Genomic DNA, 27983 nt, shown 5'->3' with positions numbered 1-27983 from the left:
AAGAGTTAACAGGAGAGCCGGAAAGGTGGAGGGGGCGTGGCGAACTGGGGGTGCGGCGAAGCTGGGAGGAGTGGCAAGGGGCGTGGCGAACCGAGGGACTTTCTACGGGCCGGGACGCGGCGATTGAGTGGGCGTGGTGAGGGCGGAGCTGACCGGAAGCGGGGGCGGAGTCTCAGGAAGTGACGCCCCCTGCTGCGCCGCGGAGACTTTTGCTGGGCGAGGACTTTAGCAGCGATGGAGAACGGAGCAGTGTACAGTCCCACCACCGAGGCGGCCCCGGGCGCGGGCCGGAGTGCGCGCAGCGGCCTAGCCGCCTACTTCTTCCTGGGCCGGCTGCCGTGGCTTCGGCGCATTCTCAAAGGCTTGCAGCTGGTGAGGCCAGCGGCGGTGGTGGAGGAGCGGGCGCTGGGTCGGGGGTCGGGCCAGGGTCAGGGCTGGGGACCTGAGGGCTGGGGAGCTGTGGGCTCGAGGCCGCCGCTGCTCGGCCTCCTCGTTCGGGAAGCCGCGGTTTCCACGCCCCAGTTCCTTCCCTTTCCACTAAGGAAGGGGGCGTTGCCGTCCGTCCGCCTCCTTCCCGTAGCCCCGCGGTAGCTCCTCTCCCTCAGCCACCGAAACCTCCTTTCCCTTCTTTCTGCGAACACTCTTTCATTATTGCTCTGAGTGCTTGGTGTTTTAGACAGCGAAGTACTTTCTGTTTATCGTTTCTGGCTTTTGCGGTTTTCCGGGTGCTAGCCCAGTTCAACTTGTCGGACAATTTGTGTATGGGTTGAGCTTGCACAGTGGTTTCCAGGTAGAGTCAAAAGAACATCTTTCTGGTTCGTGTGTGCTGGTGAGCGAACTAGAGCACGGCATGCTTTTTATTTTTGGCAGTTAAGTGCCATAAGCTTAGGCGCGAAAATGTAGACATCTTTGATATTTATATTATGATCTAATTGATACGCGTGTTGCGTTTCAGGCTCCTGACTCGGCTGTCAGTGGGTATTTCTTTTTTCAAGAAGACAATTTTAAGAAAAAACAGACTGTTTGTGGTTTTTGCTTTGTTTTGTGAACCATTTTTGCTAAAAACAGCCCATGGTGTTCCTTGGGAAGGTTTAAAATTCTTAAAACTCCGATAACCAGAACTAACATTCTTGGAACTCAGCTGACCTACTTTCCTGGGGTAGAAAAACAGCAGTTAGGCACTGCTTTTAGTTGCTACAGCGATGGAAGCTGGGGATGAAGAAGTCATTTGGAGACAAGTTAGATAAAGTGATGTGTACGACCCTAGAGAATCTGGTCCTGGGTGTCCCTCCCTCCACACCCTCCTAGAATGTCCACAGTGGGCAGTTTCAGGTTCTTAGCACCGGGCTTCCATCCTGTCATTGCTTTTTACAGAACCAGTTCCTTTTACACGGAAGGGTGTGGGTTTGCCCCTCCCCCACCCCCTTCCCGCCTCTCTTCATTCTCCTTCTCCCCTCTCTTTTCCCCCTGCTCTCTCTCTTCCTCTTCTTTCCCTCTTCCCACTCTATTTCTCCCACTGTTTCTTCACAGACTCTTAGTAGTCCAGATTACCTTCAAATTCATTACTACGTTGTGGAGGATGACCTTGAACTTCTGATCCTACCTCAGTGCTGGGATTACTGGTGTGCCCCACCATGCCGTTTACATGGTGCTGAGACTTGAACCCAGGGCCTTGTGTGTGCTAGGCAAGCACTCTACCAACTGAGCTATACCTATAGATCCAAATTCTCTTTCTCTCCCTCTCCCCTCTCCCCTCCTCTCCCCTCCTCTCCCCTCCTCTCCCCTCCTCTCCCCTCTCCCCTCTGGCTGATCCTGGAACTCTCTGTACATCAGGCTGGTCTCGAACTCATAGAGGTCCACCTGCCTCTGCCTCCCGAGTGCTTGTGCCACCGAGGCCCAGCCAGATTGACTTTTCTTTTGTTCTTCCTCTCCTTTGTCTGCACATATTTCCTAGATACCTGCTGTGCTTCCTTTTTGAACAGAGAGAAATCACTGTACAACCAAAGCATTCTTGCAGCTCCAAGGAAATTGTCCCTCCTGATCTCCTGACCATTAAATCTATTATTTTCAGTTGTTTTTATTTTCTAATAAGTAATGCAAAGCCAAAGTTATAATTCTCATTACTGGGGCTGGAGAGATGGCTCAGTGGTTAAGAGCAGCGGCTGTTTTTCCAGAGGTCCTGAGTTTAATTCCCAATAAGCATATGGTGGCTCACTACTACCCATGATGAGATCTGGTGCCCTCTTCTGGCCTGCAGGCAGACATACAGGAAGAACACTGTATACATCATAAATATTTTTTAAAAGTTCTCATTACTATTATAACTCAGCAGGCCTTAGAAGAGAACCAACCAGAAGTTTTGCTGGTATTGACAGTTGGATCCCAGGGCTCAGTGTGCTTTGAAAAGCTTGTTAGCTGTTCTGTGTATTTGCCCTCAGTCCTAAGGAGAAGTGGGAAAGGCACGAAACACTGCCTCCGAGGAATGCCTTCGTTGTGGGTAACTTGTAATGTTACAGGCTTGCTTTCTTTAACACGGAATTTTAAACACTCTTTCATTTCTATGGTTGCCCTTTTGTTCCTACTTTTTCTGTTTTAATAATGTCTTACCTATTAACGATAAAAATATACTATGGAGTGATTTTTAAAAAGTCCCAAGAAAGTTATAGATGAGATCTATAAAAAATTCATCCAGGATGAGCGCTATAGGCAAGACTTTCTTCGCCTTATAGTCTGCCATTCTCGGTGTCTTTAGCTGATCTGAAGTCTAATAGAGTTACAGAGCTCTGATAAGGAAACAGGGTGTGGAGCCATCACAATCAGAAGAGGAGGCGCAGTGTGTTAACAGGGAACCTCCAAACCAAACCCTGAGATAAGTATTCAGAGCGTTTGTGTGTGATTTGTTATTCTGGGTCCATAAATCTTAACCAATTCTGAAAGACTCCAAAGAGAAAAGAAGCATGCTGTGAAACAGTAGACTTGGAATTCTTCCAGCAGAGCCCGGTGGGGCTGGGCCACCTCTAGGTTCTTTCCACCCGTAGATCTCCCAGGCTGCTCCCGACTTGGTTACCAAGCTGATTTACCAAGGCACACAGGGCGAGCCTGCGAGCACAGATTATCACGGAAGTGCAAACAAAGTCTGTCTGGTTCTTGGAATTCTGCTGCTGTGTTTGTCACTTGGTCTAACCTGCATCTTGTCAAAGACTTGTGGAAAATGTAAAGGCTGGAAACATAATCTCTTTGTTGATTATACATATGATTGAAAAATATTTAATGTTGGCTAGCATAATTCTATGAAATTAAATTGCTACACAAAATGAATTCATTTTTTTAGAATTTATATTTAATTTTGTGTGTATTGGTACTTTTCCTGCATGTGTATCTATGTGTCTTGTGCATGCCTGATGTTTCCCGAAGTAAAAAGAGTCGGTATTTGATCCTCTGGAACTAGAGTTACAGGTTGTGGTGAGCTGCATGAACTATATTGGTTTGTGTGTGTGCCCACGTGTGCTGTGTATGTGGAGGGCAGAGGTACTGCCTCAAGGCTGGCTTGTTTCCACCTCCCCAGTGCTCTGGCCCGTGGGTGCTGCTGCTGCACTGCACCCTTCTCTCTCTCTGTCTTTGTCTCTGTCTCTCTCTTTTTTTTTTATTCCTGACCGGCCTTGAATTTCCCATGTAACTAGGAGACAGACTGAAATTCTGCCTCTGCCTTCTGAGTGGTAGCATTATAGTTATGCACATTCAGCTTCCAGCTTTTTTTCGTTTTTATGCCAGGCTTTTTTTCTTTGTTCTTTTTATTAATGTAGGTTCTAGGGAATCAAACTCGGAACTTTGTAATTGTGCAACCTTTATGGTCATGTAGCCCTGTTTAAGTGATTGACCTTAATTCAGAAAGTAGCTGAAGGTGTCCCTGAACTCAGGATCCTTCTTCCTCTACTTCCCTGGGAGGTAGGTGCTGGGGTTGTCGGCTGTACCACCATGCCCCAGTTTTTGTTTGAGAGAGGGTGTCATAGTGTAACCCAGGCTAGCCTGAGACTTGCTGTGTAGCTCAGGCTCACAGTGTCCTCCCGCTTTGGCCTTCTGAGTGCTGGGATTATAGGCATGTCCGCTGTGGCTTCAGTGCTATGGTCTTAAGCCTCTTTTTTTTTTTTTTTTTGAATCTGTTCTCTCTTTCTCCTTCTCTGTGTGTGTCTGTGTGTCTTTTGTGAGGCTATGTATATGAGTGCAGGTACCTGCAGAAGCCAGGGGTGTCAGATCCTCTGAGGCTGGAGTTGCAGGTGCTTGTAGGCCACCCTGCATGGATGCTGGGAACTGAACTCGGATCCTTTGCAAGTAAGTGCTCTTAACCACTGAATCATCTTTCCAGCTTATTAAAACTGTTTTTAATAATGTACTCTTCTCTGAGTGCATGTAATTTTATAGAAGATAATGCCTTCTAACTAATGCCAGTTTTTTTTTTATATTTATTTATTTATTATGTATACAATATTCTGTGTGAATGTCTGCAGGCCAGAAGAGGGCACCAGACCTCATTACAGATGGTTGTGAGCCACCATGTGGTTGCCGGGAATTGAACTCAGGACCTTTGAAAGAGCAGGCAGTGCTCTTAACCACTGAGCCATCTCTCCAGCCCCCTAATGCCAATTTTTTAAAATTGTTTTTATTGAGCTATATATTTTTCTCTGCTCCCCTCCCTTCTTTTCTCTTCCGCTCCTACCCTCTCCCATGGTACCCATGTTCCCAATTTACTCAGGAGATCTTGTCTTTTTCTATTTCCATGTAGATCAGCTCCATGTATATCTCTCTTAGGATCTTCATTGTTGTCTAGGTTCTCTGGGATTGTGAATTGTAGGATGCTTTTTTTTCTTTATGTCTGAAAGCCACTTATGAGTGAGTATGTATGATATTTGTATTTCTGGGTCTGGGTTACCTCAGTCAATTTGATGCTTTCTAGATCCATCCATTTGCCCACAAATTTCAAGATGTCATTATTTTTTTTCTGCTGTGTAGTACTCTATTGTGTAAATGTACCACATTTTCCTTATCCGTGCTTCAGTCAAGGGTCATTTAGGTTGTTTCCAGGTTCTGGCTATGACAAATAATGCTGCTATGAACATAGTTGAGCACATGTCCTTGTGGCACGATTGAGCATCCTTTGGGTATATACCCAAAAGTGGTATTGCTGGGTCTTGAGGTAGGTTGTTTTCTAATTTTCTGAGAAATTGCCATACTGAAATCCAAAGTAGTGGAGCTGGAGCGATGGCTCAGAGGTTAAGAGCACTGACTGTTCTTCCAGAGGTCCTGAGTTCAATTCCCAGCAACCACATGGTGGTTCACAACCATCTGTAATGAGATCTGGTAACCTCTTTTGGTCTGTAGGCATACATACAGGCAGAACACTGTATACATAATAAATAAATAAATTTAAAAAAAGAAAGAAAAAGAAAAAAAGAAATCCAAAGCAGCTGCCCCAGTTTGCATTCCCACCACAATGGAGGAGTGTCCCCTTTACCCCAGTCCTCTCTGCCAGTCAGTTTTTAAGGTGTGAGTACTAGCTCAGGTTCATCTTAAACTCAGATGGGAAATCTGATGTTCTCCAGATGATCCCCGCTCTGAATGCTCTCTTTCCTCTAGTGATGCCCAGGTAGATACACCCAGAGAGCTGGCTGCATCGGGCACTTAGCTGTGTGCTGGCTGTGCAGTCTCTAGCATGATAAGTTCTTGCTCTTAATAATGGATGTGTTTACTAAGAAAACAGCGAGGAGCCTTTTATCAAATTTGTTTCTTTGTTGTGTGTGGGACTTTTGCTTCCTGCCCTTGACCACTTGTGAAATGCTGGTGACCGCTGTTTCTTGAAATTCTTCCTTCTCTTATTGAGCACATTCTTTTTCTTTACTTAATACAGAAAGTATCTGTTTACTAAAACTACTAAAATATGATTAAAACACCCCCATCTGACTCATTCCTAGGTATCACTGTTGGATAAATTGTTTGGAGTATTTTTACTTGCTTTAAAAGTTTCCCTTTTTATTTGAAAAGAAAAGAAAAGCAATATATCCTGACTTACTTATTCCGTTCTCTTCAGCTCGTTACACCCCGCACCCCCTCTGGTTCTTCCAGAGAGTTCTCTATGTATCAACCCTGGCTGTCTCGGACTCTCTTTGTAGACTAGGCTGGCCTTGAACTCCCCTGCTTCTTTCTGCCTCTGCTGGGACTGAAGATGTGTACCACCACCACCCACTTTACCTCCTACTCTTGAACTGGGGAACTTCCTTAATCCCCAGACTCCTGCGTTCCCCATCACATAGCCACGCCCATTCCTTTTGAATTTCTTACCATTCCCATCCAGTTAGGTCAGTACCCTTTGAACTCACCGGGCAGGTTCTTGCCCTCCTGAGTCTGTCCTTGCTCCCTCGACTGGGAATGTCCTCTCCTGCCCATGTGTCCATCCACCCTTCTCTGGCTACTCTGGGCGTTCCCCTGATATTTTCTCCACTTCACGAGGACTGCCCAGCTGTGTGGTGTGAAGCTCTGCTGCTCATTGTTTCCTGTGCATCGCTCGTGTTGCTCCATCTTGACATGCTCATACACACCCATTGTTGCCTGATCTTAAAGCCCACTCCGCGCTGGAGCGGGCATCATGCCGAGGGTGATTATAAAAGAACCGTTGAGGGAGGAACAAGCTTTACATTGACAGTAGTGTGTGATGCAAAGATCTTGGCCTTTAAAACCTAGAGATCAGAACTAAGTGTTCAGCCTGAACACCCCTTTCTTCTGCTAGGATGGCCAGGTAGAGCCTGCCTCTTGATAGGTACGAATGACTCTTGTTAATACATAGAGCAGGGCTACTGGTGGCCTGGGACCCTCTGCTTCTGGGGAGCAGTCCTGCCCTTCTTCCCAGACAGGCAGTCAGTGTCTGCTGCAGGCCAGGCGGCACTGTCTACAGGTCTCACAGGAGGGGTCAGGAGCAGTCAGACAGAATCCTCAGTTGAGAGTTTTCTCACAGTCATCTGGGACCGCTAACCAGGAATTGCCTTGAACTCTTGATCTTTTTGCCTCTGCTTCTCAGGTGCTGGGATTACAGGAGTGCCCGCCACAGCTGACTTCAACCGACTTTCATACACATAGGTGTATTTTTATTTTATGTATATGAGGTTTTTGTCTGCATATGTGTCTGTACTTTATGCATGCTTGGTACCCAGGGCCACCAGAAAGGAGTGTTGAATCCCCGGACCTGGAGTTACAGATAGTTGTGAGCTGCCGTGTAGTTGCTGGGAATTGAACCTGGAACCTCTGAAAGAGCAGTCAGATGGCTCTTAACTGCTGAGCTATCTTTCCAGTCCCATGTAGCTATGTTTTTCAGACATTTCCTAGACTCTTAAATTTGGATAAACTTTAACATGTAATTATACAGCAAGTAGACCCTTATACGTTTAGAATTCACATTGGACTCTCATCCTAAAAGTTCATACTGTTGCTACCCACACAGGAGGTGAAGGAAACAGTTTTGTGTCATTTGTGTCTGTGTGTCAGTCCTTATCCTGTGATGTAATGGCAGGGGTGCCTCCATTGACGTTCAGGATGGGGGTCTACTTTATGTCTGGTTAACTTCACAGGAAACAGGTCTACTTTTGTTCTGGCATAAAACCTTTCTAGTCGTGAGGTGGGAAGTTTCCCTGGAACAGTGGTTCTCAACCTGTGGCCTGTAGCCCCTTTTGGGGATTGAATGACCCTTTCACAGGGGTAGCCTGAGACTATCAGAAAACACAGATATTACATTATGATTCAGAACAGTAGCAAAATCACAGTTTTGAAGTAGCAATGAAAATAACTTTATGGTTGGTCATTACATACATGAGGAACTGTATTAAAGGGTCACAGCATTAGGGGGGTTGAGAACCACCGCCTTAGAAGATTATATACTACTTTGTATTTGACTGGACTGTTTTTTTCTGTTTACCTTTTATTTTTATTTATTATTTTAATTTTTTTTTTTTTTTTTTTTTTTTTTTTTTTTTTTTTTTTTAGAAACAGGGTTTCTCTGTGTAGGCCTGGTTGTCCTGGAACTCACTTTGTAGACCAGGTTGGTCTCCCAAATGCTGGGATTAGAGGCTTGCACTACCACCACCTGGCCTTTTTTTTTTATTTATTTTTTTTTTTTGATATGACTTGTTTTTTGAGACAGAATCTCTTATAGGCCAAAGCTGTCCTTGAACTCTTGATTCTTGACCTCCAAAGGCTGAGATTACTCCGTGTGTGTGTGTGTGTGTGTGTGTGTGTGTGTGTGTGTAGGAGTGTATGCCATGGTGCACATGTGAAAGTCAGAGGATAGCTCTTGAGTATTGGTTCTCTTCTACTCTTTGAGTTCTGAGATTGAGCGCTGACCATCAGGCTTGCCCAGGACTGGCAGAGCCATCTCTCCAGGCTCCTAGCTATAACCTTTTAAGGTTGAGTCAATTAAATTAATGAAGCACGATTAATAAAAATTCAGAGAGTGAAATTGTGGTTCAACTTGAAGCTACAAAAAGCAAAGCAGCCAGCCACTAATTCTTACCTTGACATCAGTCCGAAATGGCGAATCTGCCTCAAGGAATCTCAGAATGAGACTGTGTCTGAGAGCTGTCTCTGCCCGTTTTATATTCCTCTCTAGGGTTGGGATTAAAGGCATGCACCTCCTGGTGTCGATGGCAAATTAGTGTGGCTACTGGGATTAAAGGTGTGTGTCACCTTTCCCTGGTCTGTAAAGCTGACCAGTGGGACTGTTTTACTCTCTGATCTTTAGGCAAACTTTATTTATTAAAATACAAATGGAATGCCACTACAAATTAACTAATTAATTTGCTAGTGTTGGGTAGTGAACGAAGGGCTTCACACTTGGTAGGTGTGCACTCTGCCAACCGAGCTATAGCCTCTCCCAGCTGCTGAGATTGAATTTTTATACTTTGTACAGTTATCTGGAGATTGATCTAAGCTGGACATTTTGTACCTCAGCTTCCTTTAGCTGATGAAGGCACCTGCATTGTGTCTAGTTTGGGGCCATATGAATAAAGTTGCTGATGTTCCTATACTTGCTTTATCTTAAGGTACTACCTTAAGGAGTACCCAGGATGCTTAGCTTTGAAGAAGCTGCTAGTTTCCCTAGTGCTGGTCTGTTGACATGGCTAAGAAAGTGTGGGTGAGCAGCTGGGCAGTGGTGGCGCACGCCTTTAATCCCAGCACTCGGGAGACAGAGGTAGGTGGATATCTGTGAGTTCGAGGCCAGCCTGGGCTACAGAGCAAGTTCCAGGACAACCAGAGCTACAGGGAAATCTTGTGCCAAAAAGAAAAAAAGAAAACAAGTGTGGATGAGCCGTTCACTGTCCACTGTGAGATGTAGCTCTTGATTTTTATTTTTATTGTATTTTCCAAGCTTCCCTGTTTCTTGTCTGTTTTTTTTTTTTTTTTCCAGGGCTGGGAATTGTACCCACAGCCTCCTGAATGCCAGACATGCATTCTACCACTCAGCTACATTCCTAGCTCCTAGGTGATTTTTTGAGACAAGGTCTCACATTGTAGCCCAGGCTGGCCCTGAACTCCAGTGGATCCTGAGTGCTGGATTTATAGGTGTGTACCAGCACTCTGGTCTGCTTTGTTGATTTTTTTTTTTTTGTAGCAGTGTGTGTTACTCCTGTGTCTGTTTCTCCTGCTCTCCCTGGGGTGAGGTGGAATTCCCCTTGGCTTTTCACTTTGGGTCATCAGTCCTTTTGATGGTTTGGGCACTCAGAAGATCATTCCCCAAGCTTTCTCAAAATCTGCTCGTGAGCAGTCAGCCTTCTTCCACTTCTGAAGAGTTAACCCCTGAGCGCCTGCTCCTCCCGCACTGAGCTGCGCCCTGCCTGTCTCCAGGCCCTCCCAGCACATGGTTTCTGTAAGGCAGTTAAAAGTGCTTAGTGTTTTCATCTTGAACTTCCCTTCCTGTGCCCTCGTCCCCTGCACCCTGACTTGACTCTGCTTTTCTAGTCTACTGTCCTATCTCCCCACCCACAAGTACAGAGTTATCTGACTTCTCTGCCAGGCGAGAGAGCTTTCTTGCCAACTGTCAGTGATATAGCCGTTGGTCAGCGCTCTTTTGTGCGGCTAATGCAGGTTCTTGCCCTCTGCAAACCAGTAGAATGCTCGCCACCTGCTGGGCATGCTTGCTCTCAGCTCAGAACCCATGGGCTGCTGTTTCTCACAGCTCTTGCTGGGTTCTGTGCTTTGCACTCTTCACAGTTGCCGTGCAGGAAGACTGCCCCCTCTCCTGGAGATCTCTCAGACCTCTTGCTTGGCTGCCTCCCACAGTCTGTATGCAGGCACACTTCCCCTGCGCGCTAGACTGCCTCACCATTTGCCTCCAACTATGCCTCTGCCTACCTCTCTCCCTGATTCCTTTGTTACAGCACATTAAAAAAAAAGTTTGCTGTGCATTGTGGCTCTCAGCTTTCTCTCCTTCTGGAAGTCCTTTTTTTTGGGGGGGGGCTGTTATCATTGAGTCTGTCTGACACACAGTAGTTAATTGGGTATCCCTTTAAGGCAAGCAGACTGTCAGTTCTGTTAATCAAGTTTGTTTGCTAATCTTGTTTGCCCCAGTCTCTACTTTATAAATATTTGAATAAACAAATAGTGGGTTTAATTTTTCTTAGGAGGGGTGGTCTCACAGCCTTGAACTTTGGATCCTCCTGCGTCACCCTCCCACAGGTCTGGGTTTATGGGCCCATGCCACCAGGCACAGCCTGCGTGTAGTTTTGAGTGTCATGGGTTCTCTGAATCACTGAGGTCAGTTGGTTTCCTTTTGTAGCTGCTGTCTTTGCTGGCCTTCATCTGTGAAGAGGTTGTGTCCGAATGCACGTTGTGCGGAGGCTTGTACTTCTTTGAGTTTGTGAGCTGCAGCGCCTTTCTCCTGAGCCTCGTCCTGCTGATCGTGTACTGCACACCAGTGCATGACAGAGTGGATGCTGGGAAAGTCAAGTCGTCGGTAAGTGGGGAAGACAGTCCGAGTCAGGGTGCACGTCTGGCAGGCGTCCTGGGTTATTGGTACAGCGGTGATGCTTTCAGAGCAAAGTACCGGGAAGAGTGATGTCCATGTTCTAGCTCTCTGCATCCTAGCAACGCGGGCGCCACTTCACTGAGGGAGACAGGAAATGAGTCCAGAATGAGAGGGAGAGGCTTCACCTAATTCACAGTAGACATTTCAGTGTTGTTTGCTTTAACACAGGGTCTTACAACCCAGACTGGCCTTGAACCTGTGATTCTCCTGCCTCAGCTTCTGAGTGCTGGCATTGTAGACTTGGGCCACCATGCCTTATTTAAACATTTTTTAAGAGGTTTGGTTTTGCCACTTTTTGTTTCTTACATTTTAGAGTGTCATTTATTGGCTGTGTAGTTAGGAATTGTGTGCCTGTACCCTGCCAGACACTGTGTACTGGACACACAGTGGTAGATAGCATGAACACTACAGCTAAGCAAAGCAGCATGGGATTCTGTCAGTATTTGACTTTCATTTTATTTAAAATAAAATAAAATAAAATAGAAGTTGTCTTTAGGTGAATAAGGAATGTATTTGTTGGTTCACTGGTAAGATGCTTACCAGGCCAGGCACGGTGGCGCACGCCATTAATCCCAGCACTCGGGAGGCAGAGGATCTCTGTGAGTTCAAGACCAGTCTGGTCAACAGAGTGAGTTCCAGGACAGCTATATGGAAAGACTCTGTCTAATGCAAGCAAGCAAGCAAGCAAGCAAACAAAACAAGACAAAAAAAAAAAAAAAGACAAAGAAAAGAAAAAAGAAACAAAGCATGTTTCCTTATAGTGCTGGGAAAGCTTCATTTTCACATGAGAGGTGCTTGGCTTGCTGTACTCTGCTGACCCATGGTATTTTCAGAGAGTTTAGATTTGAGGGCTAACAGATGAATAATTCATTTATCCCCTTAATTTAGGGAACACTTGGCACAGTTGACTTCTTAGGTAGCATTTGGGTTGTCAGTAGTGACTTGTGGAGAATGTGTTGTCAGTAGTGACATAATTAAAGAATTAACATCTGCAAGGGAAGGATAAAAAAGTTCAGTACATTTTTAATCATTAATAAGAGAGAGCAGTGTAAAAAGAAAGCCATATGATTCTTGTATTTTAAATTGATGGGATGTTGACATAAGGTCAGGAATTGATCACATTCTTAATATACTTTTTTCTGTCTTTGGCGCTGGAGAACTATTTAAACTGTATTCCTTTTTGTACCTCACAAATTTTATGCTATAGGAATCTGTTATCTTAAAAAGGTCGGGGAAGGGGGCTGGGAAGATGGCTCGGCAGGAATTTGGGTCCTTCACACCTAACACATGGCCACACCTTTTATTTCAGTACTGGATGCTGGATCCCCAGTGCTGGAGGCAGAGACTGGACCAGCTAAGCCAGTGAGCTCTGTGTCCAGTGAGAGATGCTGTCTTGACAATAGGTGGAGGATACCTGGGAAAGATGCCGACATCCACCTCCACCTCAACATATGCACACAGACACATGCAAAACAACAACAGCAAAAAACCTGCCCCAAACTAACTGGGATATAATTCATTTGGTAGAATACTTACTTGGTTTGCACTGAAGCCTGAATTCTATGAATTGGTGTGGTCTTACATGTCTGTAATCCCAGCACTCAGATGCGAGAGAGAATTTACCCTACAAGGTTGTCTGCCCTCTGTTCTCCACACACAGGCAATGGCACTTGCATGTTCCCCTCACAGCCCCCTAACACTAATCATAAGAAACAAACAAGAAGCTGGCAGTAGTGGCACATGTCTTTAATCCCAGCACTTGGGAGGCAGAGGTGGGTGGATTTTTGTGAGTTCGAGGCCAGCCTGGTCTACAGAGCTAGTTCTAGGACAGCCAGGGCTATATAGAAAAGCCCTGTCTTGAAAAACAACAGCAAAAACTGAACAAAAAAGAAACAAACAAGAAGTTACATGATTAGAAAGTGGTATAGCTTGGATTTGAACTGAAGTTGTCTGACTTTAGAAGCTATGTTTATAGAATACTGCATCTTTCTTTTTAAAAAAAAATTTGAGGCTGGAGAGATGGCTCAGTGGTTAAGAGCACTGGCTGCTCTTCCAAAGAACCTGGGTTCAATTCCCAGCACCCATATGGCAGCTCACACCTGTTTGTAATTCCAGTTCTAGAGGATCTGACATCCTTATACAGACATACATGTTGGCAAAACACCAATGCACATAAAATAAATAAATCTTTAAAAATATTTATTTTGTGTATATATTTGTCTGCATGTATGTCTATATACTCTGTGCATACCTGGTACCCGTGGAGGTCAGAAGAGGGTGACAGATTCCCTGGAACTGGACTTACAGATGATTTTAAGCCCCCATGGGTGTGCTGGGACCTGAACAAACAAGGGTCCTCTGGGAGAGCAGCCGGTCCTTTTAACTTGAGACTTCTCCCCAGCCCCGGTAGTGCATTTTTCTATCTCAAGATGTTGTTCTAGATACACATAGTAATCCCAGCACTTAGAAGGTGGAGGCAGGAGGATCAGTTCTTGGCTGTTCTGGCCTACATGAGAACTTATGAGAAATAAGCATAAAACTACCAGACAGAAGTTGAGCTCAGTAGTAGTGTTTGCTGAGCATTCACAAGGCCATAGGCTCACTCCCCAGTAATACCAAAAAAAAAAAAAAAAAAAAACAAAACCACCAAAAAAAAGGAAAAAGAAAAACCAGTTCAAAACTGAAAATGAGTTAGTTATGGTGGCACATGCACCTAGTGCTAAGGAAGCAGAGGCAAGTGATTAGATCTCTGTGAGTTCAAGGCCAGCCTGTTTCCCACATTGAGTACAGACCACCCAGGGATACATGGTGAGACCCTGTCTCAAAAAATATTTTGTAATACACAATTATGTTCAACTTAAAGTTGATAGTGTTTGCATATAGACTTGTTGAAAAGGTACCAGGCTGGCATGTTTAAATTTGGGTTGCACCAAGAGCATGTAAGTCATTCAAGGGTTTTTGAAATTCAAAATGTTAAACTTTGTGTCCGCTTTTCTAACCTATTGTCTTCTTGTTTTCTCTGTACGTGTAGGATTTTTATATCACCCTGGGAACGGGGTGTGTGTTTCTTTTGGCCTCTATCATTTTTGTTTCTACCCACGCTGGGACCTCAGCTGAAATTGCTGCAATCGTGAGTACTTTGCATTTTTAACCTTCCTTATTTTTGTGTCCTCAGATATAGAGGATTTAGGGGCTGGAGAGATGACTCCATAGTTAAGAGCACTGGCTGCTCTTCCAGAAAACCCAGGTTCAATTCCCAGCACCCACATGGCAGCTCACAACTGTCTGTAATTCCAGCTCCAGGAGATTCAACAACTTCATACAGATATACATGCAGACAAAATACTAATGCACATAAAATAAAAATAAATACATCATTAAAAAAGAAATAGAGAATTTAGAGAGTTCTTGATAAGATATAAGATATATACTTATATAAGATATATATATATATAAGAGTATAAGATATATATACTCTTGATATAAGAGTAATAATTATTACTTTTTTATATTCATGATGCGTGTGTTTGTCTGTGGTGGGCACCTGTGTGCCATGATCTATGTGGAGGTAAGGGATGATCTTCAGGTTGGTCCTGTCTTTTCTCCTTGAGACAGTCTTTTCACTGCTGTATAGCCAGGCCAACCAGCCCACTAGTTCCCACCCCTCCTTTTTGAGATAGGGTCTCACTGTGTAGCCCTGGCTGGCCTAGAACTCCAAGATCTGAGTGCTGGGATCAGGGGCATGAGTCATCTCACCTGGCCCCATTAGCTTCTTGGAATGTTCAGTTTCCACTTTCCATTTCCTGTAGGTGTTCTGGGATCTGCTTTTAATACTGTGTCTGACTTTAACATGAATTCTGGGATCTGAACTCGGACCTTCAGGCTTGTGTGCCAAGCACTTTACCCCACTGAGCCATCTCCCCAGCCTGAGAGTAGTTTTTCTCCTACTTTTGAATGTAACATTGAATAGAAAACCTAAAAGTAAACAAATACGGTAGTCTTAAGAACCTAGGAACCTGCCTGGAATTTGACTGAATTTTGTTATCAAAGTTTTCTTTATCCTACATATAAACAAGTGTCTGGTAATGCAAGTGGCAAGAGCCTTTGTTATGCAGGTTTTTTTTCCTGCCCTTTAGTACTGCTTTAGTGCAGAGGCACTCCGGAGAAAAGGCTTGCAGGGTTAGCCAGGCAAGTTGTGACAGAGTGTTTGAGTGAACCAACAGAAGCAGATCTGTTCTTCAGTTTCCTTTGAGTACTTATTTTACCTTTTGTTTTTCTTTTCTTTTCTTTTTGTCTTTCTTTATCTTCTTCTTCTTGTTTGCTGCAATACTAGGGATTGAATTTAGGGCCTCATACATGCTAGGCAAGTATTCTTTTTTTTTTCTTTCTTTTTTTTAAAGATTTATTTATTTATTTTTTTAAAAAAATATTTATTTATTATGTATACAATATTCTGTCTATGTGTATGCCTGCATGCCAGAAGAGGGCACCAGACCTCATTACAGATGGTTGTGAGCCACCATGTGGTTGCTGGGAATTGAACTCAGGACCTTTGGAAGAGCAGGCAATGCTCTTAACCTCTGAGCCATCTCTCCAGCCCCCTAAAGATTTATTTATTATGTATACAATATTCTGCCTCCATGTATGCTCACACACCAAAAGAGGGCACCAGACCTCATTACAGATGGTTGTGAGCCACCATTTGGTTGCTGGGAATTGAACTCACGACCTCTGGAAGAGCAGCCAGTGCTCTTACCCACTGAGCCATCTTTTCAGCCCCCCCCCCCCCCCGAGACAGAGTTTCTTTGTAGCTTTGGAGCCTGTTCTGGAACTTGCTCTGTCGACCAGACTGGCCTCGAACTCAGAGGTCTGCCTGCCTCTGCCTCCTGAGTGCTGGGATTAAAGGTGTGCACCACCACCACTGCTGGACATTATCAACCATTCTTAAAACTAGTACTGTGGAGCCGGGCAGTGCTGTGGCACACGCTTTTAATCCCAGCAGGCGGATCTCTGTGAGTTCTAGGCCAGCCTGGTCTACAAGAGCTGGTTCCAGGGCAGGCTCCAAAGCTGCAGAAAACCCTGTCTTGAAAAACCAAACTGGTACCGTGACGGGTTCTCTCTGGAGTCTGACCAGCTCTAACATTCTCTGTCACGGCGCTGCCAGTCACCTCATCCCGCTCTAACAACTCGCCTGTCCCAAACTTGCTTCCGTGTGACACTTGGAGTTTAAAACCCTTTGAGACAACAAAGGGTAGTTCAGTGAAGAGCTAGTTATTTGAATCCTTTGGGCCAAGGGTTGGGGGTTTTGTTGTTTTTTGGAGACTGTGTAGTCCTGGCTGTTCTGGAACTCACTCTGTAGACCAGGCTGGCCTCAAACTCAGAGATGTGCCAGCCTCTACCTCCTGAGTGCTGGAATTAGAGGCATGTGCTACTACACCTGGCTCCAAGTTTGTGGGTTTTTTTTTTTAATTTGTATTATTCTAGATTTTAGAAAGGTAATCTTTGTATGCCCGTATTATCCAACACTTTTCAAAAGCCTGGGGTAGCACCCTATGATCCAGTCTGAGTATTTATGAGGGGAGACACACGAACCTCTATAGGTGAAGACTAAATAGCTTGTGTGTGAATTTTGAGCCAAGGAAAACTGCGTTTTGTAGCTTTATGGGTCAGAATTGTGAAGGAAGGGCAGTGGGTGGTACTGACTGGTAGCAGTGTGGGGAACGTGAATGGCTGAGCACAGGCTGGCAGGTCTTCCTGCAAGTCAGCAGGTGCCAGTGCCTTGTGAACAAGGGGAAGTTCAGCCAGTAGAGCTGCCAGCTAGTACCACATTAGGAAGCCTTGGGGTGTAGTGTGTGTGAGTTTGTGTGTGTGTGTGTGGAATCAGGACAACATGGGTAGTCTTTTTAATATTTAAACAATGGTAAGACTGTGTGTGGGTATGTGCATGTGTGTGCAGATGCCCTCAGGTCAGAGGTGTCTGATCCCCTGAGAGTCAGAGTTACAGGAGGTTGTCAGCCTCACAGCATGGGAGCGGAGACCTGAGCTTGGGTCTTCTGCAGAAGCAGTGGATCTTCTTACCTGCTGAGCCTTCTCTCTAGTTCGCAACCTTGGATTTTGAGACAGCCTCTTACTGGCCTGGGAATTGGCCAAGTAGGCTATGCTGGCCAGTCAGTAAGTTCTGGGGATCTTTCTATACTCCCTCAGTACTAGGATTGCAAATACATATCACAACATCTAGCTTTTGAAATTTGTGTATAGTGACATTTTATTTGTGTTTTAATAAGTAAAGCTTGCCTGAAGATCAGAGTGCAGAGCTAAACCACTAGTTAAGAACTAAGCCACTAGTTAGCCACACATCTATAAGCCACTAGTTAGTTATAGAGGACAGGCAGTGGTGGCCACACCTGTAATCCCAGCACTCTGTGAGTTCAAGGCTACCCTGGACTACGTGAGAGTGGCTCAGTCTAAAAGACTGTGCTCACACCTCTGATCCCAGCACTTGGGATGACATGTCTTTAATCCCAGCATTAGAGAGGAATTCAAGGCAGGAGTTCAGTGTGGTCTCCATGCAGTCTGAGGTTTGATAGAGAGCATTGTAGTTATAGTCACATAGGACAGGATCGCCCTTTTGTTTGAGCCTTGGTAGAGGTAAGAGCTCTCTAGTGACTTGGCTGCTTTGCTTTTCTAATCTTCAACTTGAACTCCAATGTCTGTCTCTGGGTTTTTATTAGTCATGCGACGTGTGTGTGTGTGTATGTGTGCCATAACATGCATGTAGTGGTCAGAAGACTTTTGGGAGTCAGTTCTCTCCTTCCATCTTTATGTGGCTCGTGCTGAAGTCGTCAGGCTTAGAGCAGCAAGCACCTTTACCCATGAAGCCGTCTTTTTGGCCCCTTTTTTTCATTTTCATATTTATTTATTTATTTTTGGGTTTTCGAGACAAGGCTTTTCTGTGTAGCTCTGGCTCTCCTAGAGGTTGCTCTGTAGCCCAAGCTGGCCTTGAACTCAGAGATCTGCCTGCTTCTGCTTCCTAAGTGCCAGGATTAAAGGCATGTGCCACCAGGCAATGGCCTCCTTTTTAAAATGTGGGTTTGAGGAGCTTGAATTCAGGTGCTCATGCTTGCAAGGCAAGAATTTAACTGATGAAGCTATCACCTTAGCCCTGAAACTACATTTTAAGATAGAACAATACAAAAGGTGTTCAGCGTGCTGAATGATGGCTCAGCACGGAGCATTTGCTGCTTCTGCTGAAGACCCAGCTTCAGTGTCCAGTGCTCACATGGTAGCTCAAAACTATCCATGATTCCGGGGGATCCGACTCCCTGTAGCACCAGGCACCCATACAGGCAAAATACTCAGACACAGAAAAAAAAAAAAAGAAGTAAAATCTTTAAAAAGAAAGCCTTGAGAGAATTGCAGAAGTCGCCCTGCCAGCCTGGTTTGTAAGGGGATGGACAGATACAGTCAGGCCTCCAAAGGGGAACGGGCTGCGTTTGGTAGAGTTTATAAATTAGTTTGTGTGGGCTGTGCTGGTCACATCCAGGAAATGAATGGTGCAGAGCCCAGTTTACCGTGTGTGTTCTCCGGGGTAGAGGAGGGGTTGAGGAACCCAAGTCAGAGACTCTGAGAGATGACCAATCATCATGGAAATGTGAGCCAGGTGTGGAATTGCCTTCAGTCCTAGCATCCTGGAAACAGGCTGAAGATTGAGTTTGAGACCAGCTACCTAGGAAGCCAACACTCCCCCTGCCTCCCCTCCCCCAATTCAGCACAAAGTCATGGAGGAGGCTGGAGTTGCAAGAGATTTGATGCTGTTTGCTTCCTGTTTTGTCTCCACTTCCTCAAGGCTTTTGCTAGTGAGGAAGCTAAATTTGAAGCATGGTCTTTTGTCTCTTGACAGAATTCTCGGAATGTTTGGTCCTAGTTAGAATAATACAATGAGGAAGTGATTTAGGGAAGAGGAAGTAGGTGGTGACGTCATGTCCCGTGTTACTAAGTGTGACAAGTAACTGGAAAATGGATTTTAGGTCATTTAACCCAGTAGTGTTTAAAAAATGGGGTTTTTGTTTTGATATGAATAGCCTCATCGGTCTCCACCTAACCTGAGTTGCAAATCATGTTTCCCTTATCACATCTTTGGGTCAGTGAAGCCATTGGTAATAATCATGTGTTTGATACCATTTTGTGGAATTTCATTTATCTACTGAACTGAGTCTCATTGATCGACAGTCCACACAGCCTCCTGCATACATGTTAGGTATAGCAGAAGCTGAGACGTTTCAGCTGGTAATGCTGGCCACCACCACAGGGACTTGACCTTGAATCCATTGAAAAGGCAGGAAAGGGGTTACCTTCCTTTTAAAGTTTTGGGGTGAGGTGCTCTAAGGTAAAATATGGCTCTACTGGAGGAATGTGGAGATTTGTAGGACATAGATAAGTAAGTAAGTAGCTGCTTCAAGGCCAGTTTGGGCTGGCAGGCTGCAGGGTGGTGTGTCTAGATCCCTTCCATGCTACTTTGACTCCTAACGTGGCCAGGTCTTAAAGAAGCAGGTCTAAGTTTTGCCTTTTCAGACTGAGGTGGAGGGGAGAGGCCCAGGGGATTGAGATGTTGTCTGGGGTCCTGCTGCTGTCACGTCTAGAGAATAAGAAATGTTAGTGTCTGTGGATAGTAGGATAAAGGGGGGGGAAATCGTGTGTGTGTGTGTGTGTGTATGTGTCTGTGGATAGTAGGGTAAAGGGGGGAAATCGTGTGTGTGTGTGTGTGTGTGTGTGTGTGTGTATAGTAGGGTAAAGGGGGGAAATCGTGTGTGTGTGTGTGTGTGTGTGTGTGTGTGTATAGTAGGGTAAAGGGGGGAAATCGTGTGTGTGTGTGTGTGTGTGTGTGTGTGTGCGTGTGTGTGGTTTTGTTTTGTTTTGTTTTGTTTTTTAGACAGGGTTTCTTTGGTAGCCCAAGCAGCCCAACTCTGTAGAACAGACTGGTCTCAAACTCATGGAGATCCACCTGCCTCTGCCTACCAAGTGCTGGGATTGAAGGCATGTACCACCACCATCGGGCAAGGGGGGGGCCCTTCTTAATGGCTAGAAGGATTTTTCATCTTGAGGCAGCCATAGAAAGAGAAAGCTGTGTGGCTTTAGGCATCCCTGTCAGTATGGTGACTTGCTAGCCCCTGAGTCAGGAGGTAGACATTCAGCCCAGTGTCGGGGGTGGGATGGGGAGACTGGGTCAAAGGACTGTTGTAGCGCGAATTCTAATTGGTCTTAATAATAAAAACCCAGAGCCAGATTTCGGGGTAAATGCTGAAAGATTAGAGAAGTAAAGGAGCCAGCCACTAGAGAGACCTTTTACCTCTACCAAATCCTCAGACCACAGGGGTAAGATCCTGTCTCCACGAATCCTCAGGCTGAATGTAATGCACTCCTGCTCCTCCTGCTTACATTCCTCTCTCCTCCCAGCCATACCACCTTCTCTACCTTCCCAGTGGTGGAACTAAAGGTGTGTGCCACCACTGCCTGGCCTCTATGGTTAACTAGTGGCTTAGCTCCGCACTCTGATCTTCAGGCAGGCTTTATTTGTTAAACCACAAACAAAATATTACTGTTTTACTTGCAGCCGGCGAAATGTAAGCTTGCAGGGTGAGGGATCTAGATGTCCTGCCGTGGTGCCCCCTTAAGAGTCTTGTCTGGTAAAGCAGAGGGCTACATGGGCCACCAAAGAAGTATTGTGGTAGATGTACCTGACAATGGGCATTCTTGAGTTGTAAGCTTGGAAAATTGGGACATATTCTGGATATAGGTATCCTGTAAGTCTAAGGCCTCTGTCAGAATGGCAGTGTCTAGAACCAGAGTGAGTCTGCAGACGAGCACCAGGACAGGAGGAAGAGGAGCACCTCTCTAATGGAGACACACGGGCACGGGCGCTGAAAGGGTAAAGGAAGGGGAGGAGCTCGTTGCTGTGAGAGTGGGTCAAGGTTCCAGGGATAAATAGAGAACAGTTTCATCTAGAAAGTTCATAGAGCTCCTTTGTAATCAGCAGTCAGCTATGCCAGGGACAGCAACGACATCATTATGGTGTGGCTAGTCACCAGCGCTCAGTGAGGAGAGTTTGAAGGAATTCTTTCCCTTGTTAGAGAGGCAGGTAGGGCTGTGGGAAGAAATGGCCTCATCCGGTTGATTTTTGAATATGAGTTTGAGGTCCTTCAGGAGGTCAGAGGGCTAGCTGTGGGGTGGCGGTGGGGTAGCTGTGAGGGCTACCCCTCAGGGGTGGTGTCTGGTTTTAACATAGGGTGTTTGGTTTGTACTCTGTGAGCCTGCTTTAACCTAGAAAAATGAATTCAAAAGCTAAGACCCAATAATTCAGCAGCAGATGGGGTGAGAAGGGCCTAGAGGGTTAGTGGGGCTTAGAGGTAAGGATTTTAAAGTAGAATTTGTTCCCCAGGAGGGTGGGGAGAGGTGGTGAGTCAGAGGGAGGCTTCGGTAGACCGTTGTTAGCAGTGTGCATTAGAATGTCAGGTGTGTGAGAGAGCGGCTGTGTGGGGAAGGGAGCAGCACCTAACACCAGAGCCTCTGTACCAGTCAGAAAGGACTTAGGCTGCGTGGAGCTCGGGGCTGCTCCAGGCATTCACCTTTGCTGGTTAGTTCAGTGCTTCTGCGCACTACTTGACAGTGGAGGTCTGTATAGCACCTGTGACTTCCAGGTCACATGGCGGGCTTTGCAGGCTCCCGCTCTGACTTTAGATGTGTGTGCAGGGCCATCGTCAATTTGTATGGGGGCGGGGGGACCACATTTGGGTACTGCTTTAAGGTATCCATTACTACGTCAGCTGCCTTGGATGTGTGATGGGGAGTTTCGACCCATTCAGAAGGGCCAGGACCAGTACATGTGTGGTCTTTTAATGGATGCCATATGAGCAACAACCTGCCAGTCTGGGCCAGAGGTTTGTTCTCTTGGAGCCCCACCCCCTACTTTCCCATCCTCAAGGTCACACAGCTCTCCCGTTCCTTTCCCCCACCCCCACACAAGAGTCAGGGACAACTTGACTCTGAGCATATACCATGGACTGTTGTTCACCCACATGGCAGAGGACTGACTTCTGAAACCTGTAGGAGACCCCCACACTCTGCCTTGTAGAACTCCACTCTTCTCAGAGCCCCCGTCTTTCTATGGTATTCGTGTCTCCTCGGACCCCAATGTCTGAGACCTGTCAGGTGGGCCCTTCTTGGCAGCTGTTCCTTTTCTTCAGGAGAGGCCTTAAAAGACAGCAGCTAGGAAGGGAAAGGGGTGTGTAGCTTGAAGTTCAGCCTTCATGCCAGCCTCGTGTGTCCTAGGCTAATAGGAATTCTTAGTATCCCTTGTGGTGGAGGGTAGCTGCTAGATGAGATGTGCTTGGTGGTGTCGGGTAGAGGTTTGGTTGGGGACTTCTGCAGTACCTCGGAGAGAGAGGAGAGAGAGGAGCGGTTTGTCCTGGGCTGCCGTCTCTTCCAGTGGAGACACGGTCTGTCCTGGGCTGCCGTCTCCCCCAGTGGAGACGCGGTCTGTCCTGGGCTGCCGTCTCCCCCAGTGGAGACTCGGTCTGTCCTGGGCTGCCGTCTCTTCCAATGGCAGCTCCTAAGCTCGGAACCGGGTCTGCAACTCCGGTAGCGTGCTTGCTGAGCTTGCAGCAGCACTGGGTTCCGTGCCTGGCACCACACAACAGAAAAGCTATGTTGTTACCTTGTGGGACTCTGAGTAGTACCTGTTACTCTGGACGTTTTTCTTTTGTCACTTCGTTTCCTCGTTCAATGACTTTTAAATTCTGTTAAAGAATACTAAGTATGGGGCGAGAAGGATGGCTTAACAGCTCAAACCCTCACTGCTCCTCCAGAGGACCAAAGTTTGTCCCTAGCACCCATATCAGTGGCGCTATCCCATCTCCAAGGGACCCTGCGTTCTCTTTAGGACTCCAAAAGAACCCACACACATGTGGCATTCGCTCCCACAGACAAATACATACACAGAGTAAAAATGAACATTTCTTTTGAAAAGTAATTAGAGGGTAGAACGGATATGAACTTTCGGGCTGAGTAGGACACGTGGTTACAACCCGCACTTCCTCATGTAACTCTGCTTTTCCTCCATAGGTGTTTGGCTTTTTGGCAAGTCTGGTGTTCCTAACTGACTTTGTCGTCATGCTGTGTGAGAGACGGCAGGAGAGCCAGCTGAGAAAACCTGAGAACAACGCCAGGGCTGAAGCCCTCACCGAGCCGCTGAATGCTTAAAGATGGAGCAGGTGTTGCGGACCAGAAGAGAGCGCCTCCATGTGACCTGTGTCCCATGTGCTCCTCTTTTGGAGAGAAGGGAAAGGGCAGGAGGGCAGCTTCTCAGTGCTGGACTGAGTGACAGCCCCGCCAGTTAGCTCAGAGGGTTTTTAATAACGTTTGGAACGCGTTTCAAATGGAGGAGGCTTGTTACTTGTTTATTTTTAAAGACGAGGACTGCTGTCTTTGAATTGCATGTCTGTCATTTGCCACAGGACAGCCTCACCAGGCCTGGCTTCCAGACCCTGTATTCTCCGTCCTTTCAGGAACTCTTGCATTTTAAAATCATTTGCTTTGCTGTTAGTTTTTGATAGTTAAGTTCTGTTCTGATGTTGGAGATTTAATTTGTATTTAAGTTGTTGGTGTGGGCGTCTTTCCTTAATATATGATCCTTGTATTTACTGTATCTTGTTCAACTATACGTTATGTGCTAACCTTTAAAGGCAATTATTCTTAATTCTTTCTGATCCATGCATTGCCTAACAGAAAACGCGCAGGCTGCTGGTGTTTTATGTGTAGAAAAGCAACAGTGTTAAAGCCTTGTGCTTTTTAGATTGCACTCTGGTTGTTGAGATTAAGTTTAAAAGAAAAAAAAAGATTGTCATGAATTGCAGAAAAGCTGAAGAAATTGATACTACATCTAGAGACCAAAGATAGAGTAGACTCTTTGTCCTGTACCGTGGATATGACTGTACAGACAGGCTGGACCACTGGGCAGAGATGTGAAGGGTCATGCTGTGCACACGGAAACAGTTGGTGGTGTTCACTCTGTGAGCTGGAGACTGGGTCCTTCCTGGCAGATGTCATTTCTTCTCAGTGAGCACCGCTCCACAGGCTTCTCTTTAGAGTCCTGGGCTGGTTTGCTCACCCACCCGAGATGCCTTTTCTGACCTTCTGGACGGTCCCTGTGCTGCGCCACGTCTGCCATGGGAGCCGTCACTCTTGCCCTTTTCCTTCTCACTCAGATTCGTGGTCAACTATCTCCAGGCCGTGCGGACTCTTGTGCCCTATTATCACCAAAAGTCCGAGGTAGGAAAGTCAGGTTCTTGTTCCCACAGGCCTCTGCTTGAGTTTCCCTCTGGGGCTGGTGGAGGGGTGTCTTGAGGGAGCAAATCCTAGAACCCCTGCTGGTGAATACTGTTGGTGATGTTGTAAGCCACAGACTGCTCCTGACACTTTGGAAGGATTGCTTGTTGCTGTAGGGGTATCTTAGAGCCAAAAGGGACCTTTCTTATCTTCCTTCTGGGGTTTGACTGAGACTCAGTATGTCAAGGCTTTCTGTGCCCTGGTGGAGGTTTCCTAGGCTGGGGTTTCTCCCTGAAGACATGTGATCATGTTTCCAGGGATTTACTGTAAAGTTCCCCTCCTTTTTGGTCTGCCACTGTGTGTGTTAGATGATTTGGTTACAAGAGTACAGTTGTAGTTCTCAGACGGGGATTTATCCCAGCACACAGCTTCTGCTCTCTCTTACTCGCTGCCTGATCTGCTGGCATCATACCTTATTGATCATGAAACCAATCATGGATGTTGACCTGCCATCTAAGGGAAGGGAAAGTAGGCTCTTGAAACCAAGAATAGAATAATTCTAAAGAAACCAGTTTATAGCAGACAGTTTTAGAGTTTCACATCAGGTTATACCGTCCAGACCTACGGAGAACTAACAGCAAATCAAGGCAGCCTTAGTGTTACAGACTGTTAGTCAGCTGTCTGCTACTGTAACAAAATACCTGAGACAGTCAACTTAAAAGGAAGTCTTGGGGTTGGAGAGAGATGGCTCAGAGGTTAAGAGTGCTTCTTACTTCTCTGCAGAGGACAGGAGTTCTCTCCAGCACTCACATGGGATGGCTCATGAGTGCCTGATACTGCCAGGGGATCCAGTGTCTTTGGTCTCTGGCACCCAGACATGCATGGCATACATCCACATATACATACATAAATTAAAGTAAATACTAAAAGTTAAAAAAAAAAAAAAGAAAAAGGAGAGTTATCTTGGTTTGTGGTTTTGTAGGCTTCAGCCCGGGGTCAGTCTGTTGTCTTAGACGGCAGCGTATCATGGTGGGGGTTTGTGGTAGAGCATACAGAAAGCAAGGAAAGAGTGAGTGTGTCTTGTGATCCTGTGTTCCCTTTGGGGTATGCCCCCACTGACCCAGGACCTCACAGTAGGCCCCACCCCTAAAGATTTCTGACACCTTTCGACAGTGCCATCCCGGAGAACTGGCCTCTGATCCCCAGGCCCTGGGGACAGCTCACCTCATCAGTGCCCCTCTCTGCCCGTGTTTGGCTTCTTCAGGAGGGACAGACAGGCACTCTGGCCTGGCTCCACACATGTAGCAATTTAGCATCCAGTTGTTTACCATGGGTTTGCTTTGTGCCACGGCTGAGGGCTTCCTCGGCTACTCCTTTTTTTCCTTTTAAGATAATTTGGTCACTTGTATCTGTTGTCACTCTTGGAACTTTCTCTTTTGGGGGACCTGTGACTGGTTGGCTTCTGCCTTCCCTGGGGGGAGATGGGGTTAAAGACTGTGGCTGAGGGACCAGAGGTCACCAGGCAGAAAAGATATCTTCATTAACAGCTGTGGCAAATTTGATTTGCTCTATTTTATACAAATTGTTTGGAATGGTTTTTAAGACTTAGAGGGGAAATATACTTACAGCACAAGACTTTTATAATTACTATACTTAAATTATGCTTTATGTGGGGACCAGGAAATGTATTTTTATATTACTTATATCCAATCACTTTTGTATTTGTTGATTTAAGCCTGTGGGTCTTTTTTATCACTATTAATATCAACTTTTATAATCTTTTAAAATAAATCCTTTTAATTTCAGTGCTGATTCCTTCACAGTTGTTCGGTGCATATGCTTGTTTATAAGCCTTTATTTGAGGGGTTAGCCGTCCCCTGTGGGTGTGTGGTTGGTAGAGTCTGGAGGAACAAACCTGCTCCCTATCCGTGGGCCACCCTCGAGAGAGGTGGTGGGCATATTCAAACAGCATGTTTGTCGGCCGGGCCAGCATGGGGGGCCTCTAGCACCAGCACTTGGGGTTGAGGCAAGAGGATCACCAACTTCAGGCTAACCTGGCCTACAGGGCAGTGAAAATGTTCTTAGGACCAGCTGTGGTGGAGATCTCTTTAAGTTCAAGGCCAATGTGGGTTACGTGGTGAGTTCCAAGTGAGCCTAATAAACAAATGAAAATAAAAATATACATGGGATGACTGAATGGCTTTAAATTCTTTTTGCCTCCTCTTTCTCCTTTCTATTCCCTTCCCCTCTCTTTTCTTTTTGTTTTGTTTTGGTTTGGTTTTGGTTTCTTGTTGTTATTGTTGTTTTTTGAGATAGGGTCTCATGTAGCCCAGCTGGCTTCAAACCCACTATGCAGATGAGAGTGACTTTGAACTCCTGACCCTTCTGTCTTCACTTCCCAAATTCTGGTATTATAGATGTGTGCTACTCCACCTAAGTAATCTGAAAGAAGCAAGTTTGGACTCTGTTTCACATTCTAGATGTGACTCCGGTGCTCTAGACAGATAGATGTATCTGTTTGGGACAGCTGGTAACCAGAAAGTGTGAAGCAGAACCGGGAGATTCTGCTGAGCCCGAAACTATCTGTGGAGTCTGTAGAATGCCTGCCTCCAGTCCCTTGAGAATAACAGGATCTTTATAGTCCTCAGGAACTCACTGGAATTTGTACATTCTTCAGGCTTCTTTGTTCTGTGTGGATAAATAACACTGTATCAATATGGAGCCAGCGGCAAAGAGCAGAAAGCCCATTGCTGCGTCCCCGACAGTCAGGGAAACTTACTTCAGGGTAGGTCTGGGGAAGGTACCATGCCCGGTGGCCTGTGTCTGTAGTCCGCGCATGTGTGAGGCTGAGGCAGGGGATCACTTGGGCCCAGGGGTCAGAAGCCAGCCTGGGAAATGCAGTGGCTTCATAATATCGTCCCAGCCTAACTTGTGCCCTGGGTTTTCTGCCCATCCAGTTTCTGCTGTGAGTTTTGTCCCCAGAGTTGGGTCTTTATGTGGCGACCTAGACACCACCCACGTAAGAACTATCCAAAGGTGAGAAGGGGTTGTTGATGCTTCTGCCTCCAGATGTTCCTTTCCCTTGAGCCCTCAGTGGGCCTGAGTCACGTCACTGATGAATCAAGGTTATGGTGGCCATGATGAATGCATTGTGACTGCATTAACATACCGCCCCCAGCATGGTGTGAAAATATTGCCTTCAAAGCTTAGCTGCCAAAATCGTCCTGCTAGCAGAGGGAGGGAGGATCATGTTAGAGTGTGGGGGGGGGTGCACTGATGAGAAACCGGACCCCCAGTTTATAAAGCACGTGTTAAGGGCTGGGGCTTCTGACCCGTGTAGCCTGCATGGTGATATCCAGGGCGAAGAGAAAAGGTGGACGCGTCCTAAGGAACGCTGGTGTCCTCTGGTCTGTACACCCATACCCGTGTGCATATATGCATGCTCATACATGTGAACTGCACACTTATGCATGTGTGTGAGCACGCATTTGTAGTACTGACCGCTCTAAGAGGTCCATTATTTTTTTAGGCTAAATTACAATTCTACCAGTAATGTGCATCATAAATTTTTAAAAAAGATTTATTTATTTTATTTATATGA

General features: G+C 46.0%; 1 protein-coding gene across 1 annotated transcript; it reads left to right on the top strand.

The window, feature by feature from the left end:
* Window positions 1-184: 184 nt before the first annotated feature.
* Cmtm6 (CKLF like MARVEL transmembrane domain containing 6) lies at window positions 185-26187 on the top strand. Its single transcript, XM_048423381.3, has 4 exons — window positions 185-372; window positions 10814-10990; window positions 14094-14192; window positions 23180-26187. The coding sequence occupies exons 1-4, from the start codon at window positions 235-237 to the stop codon at window positions 23315-23317; spliced, it is 552 nt and encodes a 183-aa protein (XP_048279338.1). The 5' UTR covers window positions 185-234; the 3' UTR covers window positions 23318-26187.
* Window positions 26188-27983: the final 1796 nt, after the last annotated feature.

Source organism: Myodes glareolus, chromosome 4 (genome assembly GCF_982192425.1).
Source record: "Myodes glareolus chromosome 4, mMyoGla1.1, whole genome shotgun sequence".
Lineage (NCBI taxonomy): Eukaryota > Metazoa > Chordata > Mammalia > Rodentia > Cricetidae > Myodes > Myodes glareolus.
Note: the sequence above shows the minus strand (reverse complement) of the source record. Positions and strands in the feature narration are given on the sequence as shown.

What these genes read in the sequence shown, in the direction of transcription:
- Cmtm6 (XM_048423381.3), top strand. Translation starts at nt 235, where the DNA reads ATGGAGAACGGAGCAGTGTACAGTCCCACCACCGAGGCGGCCCCGGGC. An exon ending in TTCTCAAAGGCTTGCAGCTG is followed by an intron (nt 373 to 10,813) that starts GTGAGGCCAGCG and finishes TTCCTTTTGTAG; the next exon opens with CTGCTGTCTTTGCTGGCCTT. An exon ending in CTGGGAAAGTCAAGTCGTCG is followed by an intron (nt 10,991 to 14,093) that starts GTAAGTGGGGAA and finishes CTGTACGTGTAG; the next exon opens with GATTTTTATATCACCCTGGG.